At 50.6% G+C, this 17,686-nt stretch overlaps 1 protein-coding gene across 1 annotated transcript; it reads left to right on the forward strand.

The window, feature by feature from the left end:
* The first annotated feature begins 986 nt into the window (after positions 1 to 986).
* On the forward strand, positions 987 to 16,311 carry ZCCHC8 (zinc finger CCHC-type containing 8). Its single transcript, XM_090290521.1, has 14 exons — positions 987 to 1,275; positions 2,387 to 2,429; positions 4,347 to 4,421; positions 5,834 to 5,939; positions 7,378 to 7,455; positions 10,444 to 10,547; positions 10,663 to 10,728; positions 11,265 to 11,325; positions 11,783 to 11,925; positions 12,893 to 13,035; positions 13,218 to 13,339; positions 14,392 to 14,478; positions 14,724 to 14,838; positions 15,066 to 16,311. The coding sequence occupies exons 1-14, from the start codon at positions 1,077 to 1,079 to the stop codon at positions 15,755 to 15,757; spliced, it is 2,034 nt and encodes a 677-aa protein (XP_090146647.1). The 5' UTR covers positions 987 to 1,076; the 3' UTR covers positions 15,758 to 16,311.
* The last annotated feature ends 1,375 nt before the right edge of the window (positions 16,312 to 17,686 follow it).

Below are 17,686 nucleotides of genomic sequence, written 5' to 3' on the forward strand. Positions count from 1 at the left end.
GGAGTTGCCGGTGTTGACTGCAACGTCAAACCGCCTTAGGGACTCCGGCTCCGGATTTTCTGTCGGGGTTTACTCCCTTAGCCTTTCCCCTGAAGAGGTATGCCGCAAGGCAGCGGAGGTTTTTTGGAGTCAGAGTTTTCCTAACACAAAAGAATACGTCTTTTATGTAGATGGATATAGAAGAGCTAACAGTTAATTAACTGTAACAAAGAGGGTTCTGTAGTCTCCTGATCCAGTGGGAGCTTGTGCCCTGCAGGGTCTGGAAAAAGGAAATTACCCTGACACCCCAAAGGTAGATGCAAAAAGGCATTAAGACTGGTTCAGTAAAGGTAAAGATTGACCTTTGTCAAAAAACATACCTTCTCAGGACAGGACTACCTGCCGTGAGTAATTACCTTCAGCTAGAAAAGTTTTCATCTCAGACCATCCTATTTTAGGACTTATTTATTTTAGAACTCCACTTTGTAAGGCCTGCTTGCAGGCCTCTCCCTGAGCTAATCAGGTTTAGCCCCTTTTACCTCCACAAGATAAATCTGAAATAGTTCAATCTAGCTGGTTTTTCATGAAAAGGTGAAAGCAGCCCAATGAACTTGAAGTAGCTTGTCCAAGACCACAAAGTCAGTCTGTGGCACAGCTGGAGTTCTTAATTCTGTCCTTGCTGTTTGGCACGCACACCACCAACTGTAACAAGCCCTGTGTTCTGATTTTTCAGCCTTACGTGCATAACAAAGACAACCCACATTGTCCTAACGTTCTGTTTTACTCCAGCCTTTTAACGTTTAAAAAGGGCCAATCGCAGTATGCAATGCAAACAGTGAGCTAACTAACAGTCGCTTGGGAACTACATGTCCCAGCATGCCATGCTCCCTCGGAAGGGGCATGAGGGACGCCATTGCATCCTGGGAGTTGCAGTCCGTGGGGACTGCCCCGCCCCTTGTGGTGCTTCCGCGGCCTGCGCTTGAAGAAAACCCAACGGGGTAGCTTAGCTCCCGACGGAGCGGTGCCGGCCTAAGACCTCTGCCCCCGGCCCGGGGGGTCAGCTCCGCCTCTTTTTTGAGTTTTTCCCAGAGTCCAAAATGGCGGCCGAGGTGGATTTTGGCGATTTAGAGCTCTTCGAGGCGTTTGACCACCCCGAGGAGTCGCTCCCAAAGCCCGTTCACACCCGGTTCAAGGACGGCGACGGCGACGAGGAGCACGAGAACGGGGCCGGCGGCGCGGAGCTGCGGGAGCGGCTTCTGCGGTGCGAGGACACCATCGAGCAGCTCCGCGCCGAGAATATCCTTCCCGCTCGCGGGGCCCGTCGCCCGGGCGGGCGGTGGGCGCCGAGCCCGGGGGCGCGCGGGCGGAAACTGCCCGAGGGCCGCACGTCGACGTCACTCCTCTCGCCCCGGCGGCGGGCTGAGACCCCGGGGTTCGGGGTGCGGAAGCGGCGCGGGCTGCGGCCGGTTCGGGGGTTCCTTCGGGCTCTCGGGGGCGCTGCGGTGTCGCGCTCGCGGCCCCGGCACGGTCGTGTGTTGGGAGAGCGCGGCCCCGTTCCGTGGGGCTGCCTCCTTTCCCTTTCCGTTCCCTTCCGAGTGCGCAGGAGCGCGCGGTCCTGTGCTCGGGGGTGGCCTTGGGGGCCCGAGGGGCCAGGGATGCGAAGAGAAGCGGGGAACTGCCCGACGAAGGCCGGGACTCCGCTTGAAGTTCTTCCCCTTGGACACGGCTTCCGCGGGGAAGGCTTCCGGCCGCGCTGTGGGGGAAACACGCGAAAGTTTCCGTTCGGCTGCAGTTCCGTGCGGACGGGCTTTCTAGCCGGCTTCGTTCGTGCGTGTATGTACAGCCCGAGCGATCTTTCTTGTTGTTACTAAAAAGCTGGGTAGATGCCGATCATTTTGGCTCGGGTCGTTTTCCGTTGAGAGTCTGGAAGGATCCCCTGAAAGCGGTGGCTGCGTTCCCCGCCCTGTAAGCGTTCGAAGTCCGGTGGTTTCTGCCCGTGGTGCCGTTTTCCTCTCTGTTATTATGAAAAAATGGAAAACGCAGAAGAGCGGGAAGGATCCCAGTTCTGCAGTCGTGTGTTTATTGCGCGTCACGATGCTTCTGCCTTGGAAACTGTTGTCCAGTGAGTGGCTCTGCCCGTGGACGCGACGCCGCGGGTTGAATAACGTTTCGGGTTCGGTCTGTTAGACGCCCCCGCGCCGCAGGCCGGTGTCTAATAAATAAACACCTTCGTGGGGTGAAAACGCGGCGTGTGGGGCCAGGTGCGGACCCCTCGGCCGCGCAAAGCTCCGCGTGTCCCCTGCGGAATGGCTGCGGGTCTTTCCCCGCAGGGATGGGAGTTGGGAGTTGGTTTTCCTGATGTCCATGCGTGTTTAACGAAGGCTTTTACTCCTTAACACGTAATAACATGAAGAACTTAGAAGAAAATTGAACATTCTGACTCGACCAAGGTATGAGATCTTAAAATGACCCCGTAGTCCTCCTTTATATATTTTTTTAATCCCAATATTAATATGTAATCCCAGCATCTTTATAACAAGGGTGTTTCGGATTTTTGTATCATTTTTATTTGTTCAGCCCACGCGGAAGAAATCAGAAGTAGTGATCCTTTATTTTTAAGTGGGGGTAAAATCAGAGTTCTCACGTGTTAAGTACAAAGGTAGTGTTCTGCGGAGCGTGTTTCCGGGCTCTCGGCATTTGGGGCTGCCCCGTGCGGTTTCACGGGGACCGTTCTGTGGCTGGTGCCTGCTGGAGCAGCTGATGGCGCGAGTGACTTGGAAACGCTTAAACTTGTAGAATTTACATGTATTTCGGAATCACTTCCCCACGTCCTACCTTTCTTCCTCTACGTAAGCACACGTTATGGATCTATAAACTCATTTTTTGGTTAGTTAATTAAGTATTGACCATAACTGCGATTCCTCAAAATTCATAATCAGGTATTTTATTTAGATAAGCGCTTTCTCCAATAGAGTTGATTACTTAACATTAAATATTTATTTAAAAGTGGCTTAGAATCCCCTGAGTTCAAATGACTGTAGCCTTGTAGGCTTTGCCAATTAGTAAAAAGTAAGCTTTCATGTCATGAGAAAGGAAAAAACATTTACAGAGTCAGCGTCCTCCAAATTGTCAGACTGATAAAGCATTCTACAGAAAACCAAGGAAGAAAAAGAAAGAAAACTATTTAGATCAAGTTTGTACCCCAAGTCTCTTGGTTTAACCCTTAATTTGGAACCATCATGATTAGAAGTTTCTCTTTTAACCAGTAAACATTACGTTTGTTGGCTTGTATTATTTGTTTATATTATGAACATTTTCAAAGAACTTGTATGATTGACACCCATTTTTCATCACATTAATGATTAATATTTTGCCGTATTTTCTTCTAATCCCATACATTTTTCACCCCAAATATTTTAGCGTGGATCTTTTTTTAAAAAATTTTCACGCACAAGCACACCATTATCACACCTAATAATTGTCATTTCTTTGATGACATTCCCATCCCAGTACCTGTTCACATTTTCCCAACTGCATGTCTTTGTAACCGATTGCTCAGAATAGACTCCAACCAAAGACCCTGCAGTCGACGTGCGGTTTTTAAAAACTGAAGTTTGTTCAAATTGAAACAAGCCTCCGAACTTCTCCAGATTTTAATTTGATTTCTCTGCTTGATGAGAACAACCCCAGATGCAGCCTGGCACGTGCTGCCCAGGTAGCGGAATAGGGGGCAGGTGGGGAGGGACTGGAGGCTCAGCTGGTCCCGGGTCCCCGGGGAGATGGGCTGCGGGCTTCCAGGCTGCGTTCCGCTCTGGCTTTCGCGGTCTTTGAAAGGAAACCCGGAACAGCATGTTCTTCACGCTCCACGTTAGCGTCTCTGGGTTGAGACACTCAGTGCGGTGTGCTCTGCCCTCTGCCCTCCAGAAAGAACCTGTCGATTTATTTATAGTGTTCCGTTTTCCTGTGTAGTTCCAAGCCAGAGTCACTCCGATTCTTCTAGCAGCATGTTCTTGTAGCCTGCTGCTTGATCCCAGTCCCTCTTTCCTCTCCCCAGCTTGTGAAGAAGGAACCGACAGGTAAAGAAACCTTTTGGTTGAAAACTGGAAAATTAACTGTAGCTTTTAATTTTTTGCCAGGTTTAAAAAAAAAAAAATGCTACATCAGGGATACCTCTGTGGGAAACTGTTAAAGTGGGTAAAGCGGCGAAACAGATTTTTCTTGAGAAAGCTGGAGTTCTTGGTGGTTCCTGCTCTCATCTTTAAACTGTGATATGATCTTTGGCACTTGAGGATTATATAGGTTATGGCTTTATATATACGTATGCACGTTTTATTTTGAATCCTCTAAGATTATGTTTTCTGTTTTAGTGGAATATTGGTGAACGACACTAAGTTAGATGGACCTTTATTACAGATTCTGTTTATGAACAATGTTATTTCAAAGTAAGTCATTTTCCCTTTTCTAAAATACAATGAATTTAAGTGTTTATGCAACGATGTCTTCTCTAAGAATGTTGTTTTAGTTTGTACTTATTCCATCCTTATTCTTTTACTTAAAATGTATGGAATGGTGATGAAGAGCAGGGAATTAAGAGTCATGGAAACTTGAGTTTTAATCTGGTCTCTTTACTTTCTGCATATGTGACCCTGTGCAGGTCACTGGCCCTCTCCACATACCAGTTACCTCACTGGAAAACAGGCTATTAATAGTAACCACCTCCCAGGTAGCTAAATGAGCACCTGTCAGAGCCCAATGAATAGCCTCTAATTAAAAAAATAAAATAAAAAACACTGCTGACCGCAACGATGATGTTAGCCATTTCTCCCCCACATCAGGTAACAGTTTTCCCTCTTGGCTCTCTGCAGAGCTTCTCCACGTGATACGTTTTTAAGTCCCAAAGCCAGGCCTTTGCAAATAAACCCTTCCAGCGAGCTTGGTGCCAGGGTGACTGCATTCCTCTGTGCTGCTGGAGTGCTGTGCCCTGTCCCTTACTCCAAGAATGGTGACAGATGCTTCCACTAGGTGCTCGCCTCTCCCATGCACTTAGTCACAGTATCTTACGTGCTGGGCAAGGTGAAGACGGTCAAGGGAACGTTAGGCTGAGAGGACCCTCAGCTCGGAAGGGCGGGGAGGCTGGACGGGGAGTGGAGCAGCAGTCAGGTGCGGGCGCCGCTGTCACCTGCAGACTAGAAGCCGCGCCTCGTCCCGTTCCTGGCAGTCTGACTCCTGCACCGCTGCCCTGCTGTTCCACCTGCAGAAGTCTTAGGCGGTCAGAAGTAAAGAGACCTGACCGATCACCGGGTCTGCGACAAGGACGTTGGTGCCCCGCGGCGGCCGGGCTGGGCTGAGACTGAAGAATATTCAGTGAATGTAGCTCTTGACCTGGAAAGCTGGAGGAAGCAGACCTCAGGGGTTTCTCGTGCATTGCAGTTTGGTTTTACGTTTTCCAGTTCAATAGTTACGCAGTATTTCCCTCTGTGTGCGTGGAGGGTCCGGGAGGAGGGTGAGGAGGAAGCGCATGCGCGGGTGTCTGTGTGGCTGGCACCCGGGCGGCAAGCAGGCCCTTCACGTGCTCACCGAACCACGCGCGCGTGCGATGTGGTCAGAGGTTCAGCACGCAGCGTTTCCTGGGGAAACCCGTGTATTCTCACCGTGGCAGGTCGTCGTAACTGTTTCCCCAACCTGGCGCCGGTGTGGTTTCCCCAAGGCGTAGACCCTGGGCGTTACAGAGTCGGGGATTTGATAAACCTGAACAAGAGAGTAACGGGGGTTACACATGGCGGGGTGGTGGGTAAGAAGAAGCCTGCTCCCTGTTTTCCTGCCTGACTTCTGACCCTTTTGTGCTCTTATGCAGGCAATATCACCAAGAAATAGAGGAGTTTGTATCGAATTTAGTAAAAAGATTTGAGGACCAGCAGAAAGGTGATGTGGAAAAGACTTCCTTTAATCTTTTGCCCCAGGTATTTCAAACTTAAGAGACTTTACGATTAGTCGGTTATGCTCTTCGCTGCTAATTATTAGCCCACGAGGATCCTCTTGAATCAAAACCGGGATGATTAAGAGCATCTCCCTTCCCACCTTTCCCTCGGCCTCGTTCCCCCACGCCACCCCGTGCGACAGGGGGTGCACTTTCTCTGCTCAGGAAACTCACGGTCAGACCCGGCTGCTCTCCCGGTTGAAGGCTTTTTTTTCATTCCCTAACTTGGACATGGGGGTTTGTGTAGAAAATTTTATGCCAAAAAAAAATTATATTTCTTGGGTTTATAAAATATGGATTCTTTTTTTCTAAAACCAAAAGTTTATGCACTGTTCTCTTCTTCCCCCTCTGTTTAAAGAACGGGGGGAAAAAGTCAATAACGTGTCCAAAGAAATCTGAGAAATTTTCCTATGTGAATATTAGAGCATGAATATGTGCTTAAAAAATCAGAATTATGTTTTCTGGGGCTTTTTTAAAATTAGAGATTAAGGTAGGTAGAGCCTCTCAGAACCTTTGGTAGTTTATCCTCTGAGATTGGAAAACAGAGTATTCTGATAATTAAAATTTTAAATCACCTTTAGTTTTCACTTATATGCAGTTTTTAAAGATTCAAGAAATGGAAAGTACATTTAACAATAAAAACTATACTAAATATTATTAACGTTTTGATTCAAGGTAAACTTCAGACTTTTTTAGTGGCTTGAGGTTGTTGAATGTTATATTAATAATTGACCAATAATATAAAGTTGTAATTTTTAATCTTTGTGGTTATCTGATTGCAAAAGAAACTAAAGTCTGCCTCGCCAGCGTCGGGTTGAAAGTTCCATCCTAGTCATTAACACAGTGGTTCTCAACCTGTGGGTCGCAACCCCTTTGGGGGTCAAATGACCCTTTCACAGGGGTCGCCTAAGACCATCGGAAAACACATACGAAATTACATATTGTTTTTGTGATTCATCACCATGCTTTAGTTATGGTCCATGTGTAACAGTGAACATACATCCTGCCTATCAGATATTTACATTACGATTCATAACAGTAGCAAAATTACAGTTATGAAGTAGCAACGAAAATAATTTTACAGCTGGGGGTCACCACACCATGAGGAGCTGTATTACAGGGTCACGGCCTTGGGAAGGTTGGGAACCACTGCATTAACACAAAAGTCACAGTGCGTGCTAATGCGTCAGAGGGTGCTGTTCTTATATCTTTAAAATTTTTTAAATTTTCCTACTTGTGAAATTTCTTTCATAAGCATTCCTACCTCGCTTAATTTACCCTAATTATGACAACAATGAATTCAAGTTTTTATGTACCTTAGTGGTATGTATTAGCAACTAAAGTATGTTCAGACTGCTAATATTTTAATGTTAAAGTTTAAAACCTGGTCCTTCTTTGTAACGTGTGTTTTCCTGCATCAGCCATCCAGTGTGATGCTGGAAGACGACCGTAAAGGAGAAGAGTCCTGTGCCGTTAAGAACAACAAGGAAGCTTTCAGTGTAAGTTTGGACGTGTTAGCTTTAGAATTCTAGGTGTGTTTCCTGTCCTGTGTCAGGTGGGTGACCTGTAAATAACACGGCACAGGTCGTTAAATGGTCACCGTGCTTTCGTTGGATTTGTTGTGAACAGCAGTGTAGACTGCAGCCTTTAAATGCTACGGGTCGCTTTTTAGTGACTGTTTTACTGTGACGGGGGTGCGCAGTACTCTGTCTGGAGGACTTTATTTCTGTCCTGACCAGCCTCTCTTTGTTGCTTTTCAAGAACTTGGAGGAAGTTCTAGAAAGCATGCTTGTTGAACTTAGAAATGGGTGAAGCTGGGAGGGATACGCAGCTCATCTAACAGGCAGCAGGTATGAAACTTAAGGTGTTGCCAGACTCACATACCATTGAAGAGTAGAGGCAGCTTAATGAGGATGAGCCCCCGGGTGGGCCCTTCGGGGTCTCGCAGAACTTGGCGGTGTGGACGCGGTGCGGCGCTGTGACTTGGCATCTAGTGCGTTTTTGAAGAAGCTGGTGTCATCCTGGGTTCTATAAAAGGAAGACTAGTGTTCCCGTTTATGAAGTACTGTGCCCCATCGGTAAACCACAGTCTTAAGGGCACGGGGCGGCTGGGATAATGAAGAGCCCCCAGATCTCACTGAAGACACTCCCAAGGGGTGTCACGTGTCTGCAGAGGTGATAAAGGCTGTTATTCGTGGAGGTGTCATTTTAGATCACCCCGCAGAGGTAGTGCCAGGTGGCAGTGCGAGCCCCCGGGGTTGGACTGAGGACGAAAGGCGCGTTTCAGCTCAGCAGTGGGGAAACCGAAGTGGTTCGTCTCAGTTTTTAAGACGTGACCCCTGTGTTCCTGGAGTCAGAGGCTGAGGTGCTCCCAGGCGCTTGAAGGAAAGATCTGGGTTTGAACTAGACCGCTAGCGAGGTTCTGGGCTTTACAGTGGCAGCTGCCCGGGAACTGGGGATTGTGCGCACGCGTTAGTTTTGTTCTTCAGTAACAAGTGCTGATAAACATTCACGGAGTGGGCCTTTGTACCACGGGCTGTTCTGGGTTCCAGGGACATCGTTTTTTTTAAAAAGGCAAAACCCCTGTCCTCTTGAATTGTATCCTAGTGGGGCAGGGCCGTGCTCTGGGGAGAAATCACGGAGGCTGAGTCGCTGCGGGGCGTCTGTCCCGCGTGGGGAGGACCCGGGGCGGGAGGGCTCCGCGCCCCAGGCCTAGGGGAGGTGCCCACACGTCGGTGCTGCTCGGGGCTCGGCACAGGAGGGCTCAGGAAGGCGCCAGTGCGCTCAGGCCGCAGCGAGGGGCGGAGGAGCCGGGCAGGCTGCCGGGGAGCCCTGGGGCTCGATGGAACCTGAAGCTGTGGAAGAACCGGCCCGTGTGGAGGAGAGCCGGGAGCCGGCGGCGTGGGGAAGCCGTTAGGGAGGGGCCGCGCCGCCCGGCGAGGGGGACCGGCAGCTCGGACCACGGGCGGCGGCGCTGAGAGGCGGTTTCTAACCGGGTGTGCTCTGGAGGTCGGAGTGGGCGCCGCGGACCTGGGACGTAGGAGAGGAGAGGGAGAGCGGTCAGAGTGCCTCCGGGCGTCCCGGGCGGCGGGGAAGGCCCTGCCCCCACCCCAACCCCCGTGCGCGGCAGGGGACCCAGCGTGGTGCGCGCCCCGGAGCGGGCGTCCCCTCCGACCGCCCTGGCACCTGCGCGGACACGGTTGGCGCTCAGGAGCGGTCAGAGCTGGGCGCTGGGGGCGGTCAGCGTGTCGTTCCGTTTCCTGCCGTGAGTCGGGGACCGCCTGGAGAGGGAAAGTGGGGAACGTGGGAGCTGGGGGGGGGGGGGTCGGGCAAAGGAGACGGGGCTAGTCAGCAAGGTAGGGAGAAAGCCGAGACGGTGCTGTCGTGCGCGCCGGGCGCAGATGTTTCTGGAAGGAAGGGATATATATACTGGCCACACTGCACTTGGCTGCACAGGGGTCGGTGGGGGGATCCATTGTCAAATACCTTAGTGCCGTGTTAGGAACAGAAGGAAGCCGTACTGGGCGTGTTTGAGAGCATGACGACAGTGTCATTCTGATTAAATAAAGGGGGGAGGGGCTGTCCTAGATTGAAGGAGACTGAAAAGACCGGACGTGAACATGTGTGAGCATCGTGTGAACCTTACTTAGTCAGACCCTGGCCTCGGGGACAGAAGAGGCCGACAGGGCGTGTGGGGGGCAGGTGGGGAAGACAGAATTTGGATTAATAGCGGTGATATTAAGGAGTTAATCGTTTTTGTGGGTGTGACGATGGGATTGTGGTTAGTGGGGGTCTTTATTTTTAGGAGGCTCACACTGAAGTACGTAGGGTGGCGCGTCATGAAAACCGAGGCTGGAGACCAGGCAGGAAGTCACTGTGTGTGTCTCAGGCCAGGGACCTTAATGGCCCAGACTCGGGGGGGACGTGGCGGCGGCTTTGTTCAAACGGACCAGTAAAAAGTGTGAAAAATGCGCGAGTGAGCGTGGCGTGCGTACGGAACGGTCCGTGAGCAACCGCGAAGCCTAGCAGGGGGCGCACGGGCGTTCATCGCTCCGTCTCCTCCGCTCTTTTGTGCGAAAATTTTCCAAAACATCAGAGGGAAAGACAAGGCTGGGAGGAGAGCAGTGGAACCGGTAAATGCAAACAGCTGTCCTGCGGGTCTTGCCACAAAGAGAAGCAACAAAATGGGGGATGGAGGGAAGGTGAGAGTTGTTGGTGAGTTTTTATTTGTTACGTCTGGAGCAGGTAACAGAGCTGATGATGAGGGTCCGAAGGGAGGAAGGTGTCAGCGCCCGGGGCGGCGCAGGGAAGTGGAAAGACGGAGGCCGCTCTTGCTGCCTCATCCAAGCCTGACTCCTTTAGGGAGCTGGTTATTAGTTCTAATAATTTCATCCAAAATAAACTGTTGAAACAATCATAGTCTTACGTTATTTAATGTTTTTTCCCCCCTGCTTAAATAGCAATATTTTTTGACTTGTTTTCTGCAGGTTGTAGGAAGTGTCCTGTATTTTACTAATTTTTGCCTTGATAAATTGGGGCAACCGCTACTAAATGAAAACCCTCAGCTTTCCGAAGGATGGGAAATACCCAAGTATCCTACATAGTGAATGAAGATCTTGTGTGCACCTTGCCATTCAGTTCACCTTTAAAAAATTTCCCGGGTTTTGCAGACTATGATAACTGTTCCTTAATAAAGCTCACTAAAGGTACCAGCAAGTCTTCAGCCACATTGTATCTCTAGAAGGGCAAGAAATACAAGTAAAGGCAAAAAGGTTTGTGTGGGGAGCTGTTTTTGTTTTCTTCCTTTTGCTCTTTAACCAAATCATAAAGTCTTGTAGCTTGAAAAGTTAATATTCTATATTGCTGACTTAAACTACAGATTAAGCTCTGATTTTAATATGTAGACCTATATTAAACGCTTAAATTGATCCTCTGTTTATTGGAATTGATTGGTTCATGCATCATGGGTCTGGGTGGGTAGAAATGTTTTAACTGTGGCGGTCAGTGTTTGTGTCCTTAAAATCCCCTGCCCCTTTCCACGTTGCCTGAAGGAAGTGCGATCTGTTTGCCTCGGCTCTTGTGGTACTAAACGCTGACGAAACCCAGAGGTGCCAGAGAGTCGGGAACATCGGGTTCTCGGGTCAGAGCACCAAGTGGGGAGGTGAAAGTGCGCCCCCCGCAGGTCTCCGTCATCTGTGGTTTACACGCTTTCTTCTCGCTGAGCCGCTTTGCCGTCGTCTGGGATTTTACTGATTTGCTTTTATGTTTTCATTTACGCGATGAACATCTTTGTTTTCTGACCAACTAGGCCAAAGCCTCACTGTTTCAACTGTGGTTCTGAAGAGCATCAGATGAAAGACTGCGCAATGGTAAATGTCTCTCCTCTAAACGTACCTTTGAGCCAGAGCTTTCTGATGCTGGCGGCGCAGGTATGGCGTTGTGTGATAGGAAGAGACTGCTGTGTTAATTTCCCGTGGTCCTGGAACTTGAAATCTTTTCAGATTCATACTTAAATTCGAAGGCATTAGGCTTTTTGAAAAATGTATTGCGATGCTCTGTATTTGAGGTGAATGCAGCATTAGGAGAGTTAGTTTTCGGACAGCCTATTCTAAAGTCTGCGTTTTGTTTTATGATAATGCTGAGGTCCTAAAGTGACTGCTTCTCTTCATTGTTTATTTCTCTAAAATATCCGCCCTGTTTCATATTTGTTATTTATGCATTCAAACCAAAGTCACCTGGCTGCCTGACCTAAAGTGCTTGTTATTTGATTTCTGAAACACCTCTGAAGAGCCTGACACCACCCTTGTGCAATGCATTGCGGTTTAGCCCCGGAACGCCGCCCGCATAAGCGAGAAGCGGAAGGAGTACCTGGACGCTTGCGGCGAGGCCAGCAGCCACGGCTTCCAGCAGCGCTACCACGCGGACGGGGTGGAGGAGCGCTTCGGGAGGTTCAAGCCCGGAGTGATTAGGTGCCGCCTCTCAGTTTACCGCGGAACGCCGGCTCCGCGTCCCCAGGCTTTGGCACAGTCTGTGTGGTTGGGGGGTTCTCAGTGTGGGAGTTTTCTCTAGCGAGGCCCTATGCAATACGCATCAGTTCATTTGAAAATGTTCATTGAAACCTTAACTATAGCAGGTCTGTCCAGGAGACATCCAGCCATGTAATAGAAAAAATAGAGACAGTTAGTGGAGAAGATGCCAGATTCAAGGAACATTGTACACAGGGGAGTGACGCCTCAGTCCCCTTCAAAGTAGGCGCCTCGGCACCTCACACAGTTCTGCCAGTTGCCATCAGCTGTCCCGTCATATTTTCCTGAATCTCATTGACAGTCTGAAATCTTCCTTTCCAAAGGTGATACTAGTTTTGGGAAAAGCCAGAGGTCACAGGGCACCAAATCTGGGCTGTAGGGGGCTGAGTCACCTGGGTGATTTGATGTTTTACCAAAAAACTCTGCAGGAGACGTGAGGCGTGAGCAGGTGCACTGTCGTGATGAAGCTGCCAGTCACCAGTGGCCCGTAGCTGCAGCTTCTGAATTATAGGAATAGTTTCTGTGGAGGAGTGTTCAAGCTTAACACAAAATTTGATGCAGATTCATTGCTCTAATCATTCAGTTATTTTGAATATGACAGCCACATAGTACACATGTCCACTCGACACATCTACCACCCCCACTGACTAGTACAGTGAGGTCGCCACTGTTCACACATGCACATCCAGTCCACTCTCCTTGGCTGCCAGGTTACATCCGTGTCGTGCAAACTGTTCTCTTATGCTAACAATGGCTGGACTTTTTCTGGGCAGACCTCGTATATTTGAGAGGCACCGGGCCACTGGCTGTATAATGTAAGGCAGAATTGTTTTAAAACAAGGGAATAGTATGTGTGTTCATCCAAACTAGAATACAGTATCTTTTTTCTTCCTCTTTTATTTTTACTTAGTGAGGAACTTCAGGATGCACTGGGTGTGACGGACAAGAGCCTTCCGCCTTTTATATATCGAATGCGCCAGCTAGGGTACCCGCCAGGATGGCTCAAAGAGGCCGAACTGGAGAACTCGGGGCTTGCGCTCTATGATGGAAAAGGTAACATTAGGTTAGATAAGCCAACTGCAGTGCTCAGCGGTTCCAAGCTAATGGCTCAGACGTACTACCGTTGAAGAATAATGCTCTTGCCGTGAACATAAACACTCTGCAGGTCTGCCTGTGGTCTGGAGAGGATTTATAGTGGCATCTAGCATGATAACCCTTCTCATGGTCTGTGACAGATGGTGCCGATGGGGAAACGGAAATGGGAGAAGTACAACAGAGTCAGAATGTCACTTACGATCTCTCGAAATTGGTAAACTACCCGGGTTTTAATATATCTACTCCCAGAGGAATTCCAGACGTGAGTATATGGTTTTTTAAAAAATTCTTTTAAGATATGTAGATTATTCAGGATGTTAGCTTATGTAGCAGTTACTGTTGCACAAAGAAGTAAATGTGTTATTAAGTGTTTAACTTTTTAATTTCCTTTATGTTGACTAGAATCTTAAGTGGAATCTTATAGTCATCAAAAAGGAAAATACCCACAATAGTCTTTTCCATTTTATGCCCTAAGAAAAGAAACAAAAATAGAACAGTTAGATTCCATAAGTCTAAAGTTAACTCTGAAATTAAAAAAAATTTTTTTTAATATGGGATGATTCTGAGGCAGTATTATCGTAAGTTTTACAAAATTACTTGGGAAGAGAATTTCTGTCTTTGATAAATCTTAAGTATACAGTTACTTTTGTCTATTCTTTCTTCCTTTTTTTCCTCTCTCAAAGTAAAATTTCTCATTCTGTATGAGAATGGTTTCTACACTTTTTTCCAACTCTTAAAAAACGCGTGGGCTATATTAAGGACTGCAGTGCCTCTGGAAGTGGATGCAGGAGCCAACCCACATCAGAACCCCCTTGGGTGCGCCCTCACTTACACCTGTCTGGCTCAGTCCCTGGGGTCTGTAGGTTTAACAGGCATCCAAAGAGAATCTTAGTAACAGTCACAGTTGAATGTGCTGTTGGTGACGAGGGAAACGCTGGCCCTTACAGACGACTCAGTTTGGGAAGGGAGAGAACGGAAGGTAGGACCCCCAGCGTGAGGAAAGGCGAGCAGTCGGCGGAGGGTCGGGCCGGCGAGGCCTGCTGGGGGTCCGGGGAGGCCCCTAACGGCTACGGGTAGTGAGCAGAACATTCCGGGGCCGCGGGAGGGTCAGGTTGCCTCTTAGTGTCCAGTCCTGATTGTTCCGTAGGCAGGGGTCAGGCTGTTTCCCTTCGGGGCACCATCGTTTTCATTGATTCCCCCCCAAAAAGGGAAAGTCGCGCAGGAAGCAGAAGTGCATTTGAGACCGCCGGTGGCCTCCTTAGCACAGACCCTCAGAGCCTGAGGTCGCTTTTTCCCTTCTCTCACCGCCATCAGGAATGGAGGGTGTTCGGCTCCATACCCATCCAGGCCTGTCAGCAGAAGGACGTGTTCGCCAACTACCTTACTTCCAACTTCCAGGCGGTAAAGAGACTTCCGGCGGGGCCCCCGTGAAAGTGTACTACATGTGTCTGGGGAGGTTGGTCGCGCATGAACAGTCTCCTGGTTTTCCGATGACCCAGAAGGAGCAGGGTAGCTCCATTCACCCGTTCCCTAGCCTTGGCCCGTTTGGTTTTCTGCCTCGTATTTAACCGGGGGGGGGGGGGGGGGGGGGGGGGGATGTTCGCTCCTTGCCCGCCCGTCTGACTGTGGTCGGGCTCCTCCGCTAGCCGGGTGTGCAGTCCGGCGCCAAGAGGTCCTCGTCTCAGGCCGGCCCCGGCAGCCCCAAGAGGGGGAAGAAGGAGAGCACCTCGGGCTCCCCTGCCGACATGGAGCTCGACTCAGGTGGGCCTCCTGGCGGGTGCTGGTTTCATTGAGAAGGGATGACAGGGGATTTCCCGGGGCGTGGCCCGCGGTCCTGGTGCCAGAAGGTCGCGCAGCCCTCCCTGCCGGTGGCACGGTGGGAATGACCACAGAGTTTCCCCCTCAAGCCGCTGGTCTGGGCCGTGGAGTCTGTGACTGCCCCCGAGCCCAGGCGCGATCGCTCACCCACGTTACCTCTCTCCTTGCAGATGCAGAGGTCCCGCGCGGTTCCCCGGGCAGGGACGCGGCTCGGTTTCAGGCCCCGTTGCCCCCTGGTGCCGCCCCGCCCGCCTTCCTGCCCGCGTTCCCCGGGGGCACCCGGCCGCCGACCCCCAGGGACGCGCCCGTGGACGAGGACGCGCTGACGCTGGAGGAGCTGGAGGAGCAGCAGCGGCGCATCTGGGCGGCCCTCGAGCAGGCCGAGAGCGCCCCCAGCGAGCCCGACGTCCCCGGGGACGCCCCGGTGCCGGGGAAGCCGGCGGCCGCCGCGCCGTGCCCGAGCGAGCTGGGCCCCGGCGGCCCGGAGGGCGGGCCCCCCGAGAGGCGGGCGCCGGCGGGGCCCGAGGACGCGGACGCCGGCCCGGAGAGGTCGGCAGCGGACTCGCCCTCGAGTCCCGACTCCGCGGCGACGTGGCTTTGTCGGGACGGGGAGGCGCCCGCTCCGGGAGCCGCGAACGGGGCGCTCGGGAACGGCGGCGGCGTGTCGGACTGCGGCCCGGGGCTCCCGCGCGCGGACACCGGCCCCCGCGGCCCGGTCCCGGACATGAGCAAGTTCGCCACGGGCATAACGCCGTTCGAGTTCGAGAACATGGCGGAGTCCACGGGCATGTACCTCCGGCTGCGGGGGCTGCTGAGGAACTCGCCGCGCAACCAGCAGAAGCAGCGGAAGGCGCCCGAGTAGCGGCCGGACGGGGCGCCCGGGTCCTGGCGTCAGTGCTAAGTGGGCGGTCGGCCTGGCCCCGTCTGGCCCCCCGCGGCTCACCGATGGCCCGAGGTCGGGCCGGTTCAGCGGAGGGAGGCCGGGCCTGCCGCCCTGCGTGTCTCCTCCCCGGGGGGCCTCGGGGCCCGGGGCTGACTGTGAGCCGGGCCAGAGGCCGTTCGCGAGGTTTGTACTGTTTTCGGAGCGCGAGGGTCTGCCCGGAGGAGCGGTTTTTACCTGTCTTTTGTACGCCGTTTGCCCTTTCTACACTTTGCTAGGCATCCTGTATATAAGTTTAATATATCGCTTTTTAAAAGAAAAAATCCTAACTTTTAAATTCACACTTCAACTTGGACAACCAAATGAGAAAAATCAGGGATGAGCAGCTTTAACCCACTTGGGGTATTTTTGTAAGTGATTTACATACGTCAGTTTTAATAACTTATACTTTTTTGTAACGTCATTCTTCATAAAAGCTCGCTGTACAGGTGTGTTCATCTTCGTGTACAAAGGTTGAATAAATTAGTTTTCATGTACAGCATCTAAGACCTTGAGTACAAAGAAGCGATTCACAGTTAAATTAGTATATAAAAGCATTTCAGTTCGGAAGTAAATTATGTGGTTGTAAAAATTAGTTAAAATATAAAGGAAAAAAGCAAAGGAAATACAAGATACTGCAAATTTGGATGTTTTCAGTGGATTCAGTCTTAAATATAGAAGCAGCAGAATCTTAAAGCAGTCATTTTGAAAAAAATAGAGGGCACCTAACCTCTGTACAAAAAAACAAAAGTCTTGATTTGAACCCCAACATAATTAATAGTTAAAAATAGGAAGTTGACAAAAAATTTCTTTTAATTTTCAGATCTATAAAGAGCTGAAGCTGTGGTTTTTGCCTTCATGTAGATTGCCATTACAGCTTCACAGTCAAGGTCATGAAAGTGAACACTTAGATTGTCTTGAACTGGGAGTCTCAGGAAGCACAGCGCGGGGCGCCCGTGGGTTTTGCAGCTGAGTTCGCGAGTCTGTCCTCATGTCTGTTCGTTACTGTGTTTTCCGCATGTCTGTTCGTTACTGTGTTTTCCGCACGAACCACTGGGGACCTGCGTTTGCCGGCCCTGTGTTGTCCCCTCGGACCAGCAGAGGGAACCCTACAGAACCATTCCGGATTTAGTTTTCACTCTGAGAACCTGAGCAATCAGATGTACTGTTCTGTGCACCGTGAAGGGAAGGGAAATGGTACAAGAGGGGGAATTTATTTTTCAAGGCCTTCACGGGACATGCTAGACATTGCATAGAATGTTACATACTTCTGGCTTTTTTCTCTGAGACGAAGTACATAACGAAAGTAATCTCGTGATCTCACTCGGTCTTTCTGTGGGATAAATGTGTTGTCACCACATTCCATATGGGACGCACGGAAGCCTCGGTGGTGTGGAGCGGGTGACGGGACTCGCCAGCCTTCAAGCAGGGGCTACTGAGCGGCCGGTCTCCCATGGGGGGCCGCCTGTCCCTTGGATGCTGTATCCGTAGAGTCTTCTCTGACCACCACGTGTCATTTAAGGTACTGTGGTGCTCTACCCCGTTTGCGCAAGCTCCGTATTAGGTGTGTTCTGGTATCCTCGTTTTGTAGTGGAAACGCCTCAGGCACACAGCTGGTAAGTAACCTAGTGGATCTAAAGCCAGACCATTCTGGTCCCTCCCCCCACATCCATGCTCTTAGCCACTGTACTACCTCCCTGTAAAAGCCCTGGTTTCTCAAAAAAGTTGCCTCCTAATTCTTGATTTATTCAGTTACATCTTAGAGGACTCAACTTGAGTTAAGCCATTGTGTATGCTTTGGGGCATTACAAGCAGATGGTGGTATGCCCTGGCTGGTGTGGTTCCGTGAAAGGTCACGGGTTCGATTCCCAG

The sequence above is a fragment of the Furipterus horrens genome, unplaced genomic scaffold, assembly GCF_987537825.1.
Source record: "Furipterus horrens unplaced genomic scaffold, mFurHor1.1.pri manual_scaffold_11, whole genome shotgun sequence".
Classification (NCBI taxonomy): Eukaryota; Metazoa; Chordata; class Mammalia; order Chiroptera; family Furipteridae; genus Furipterus; species Furipterus horrens.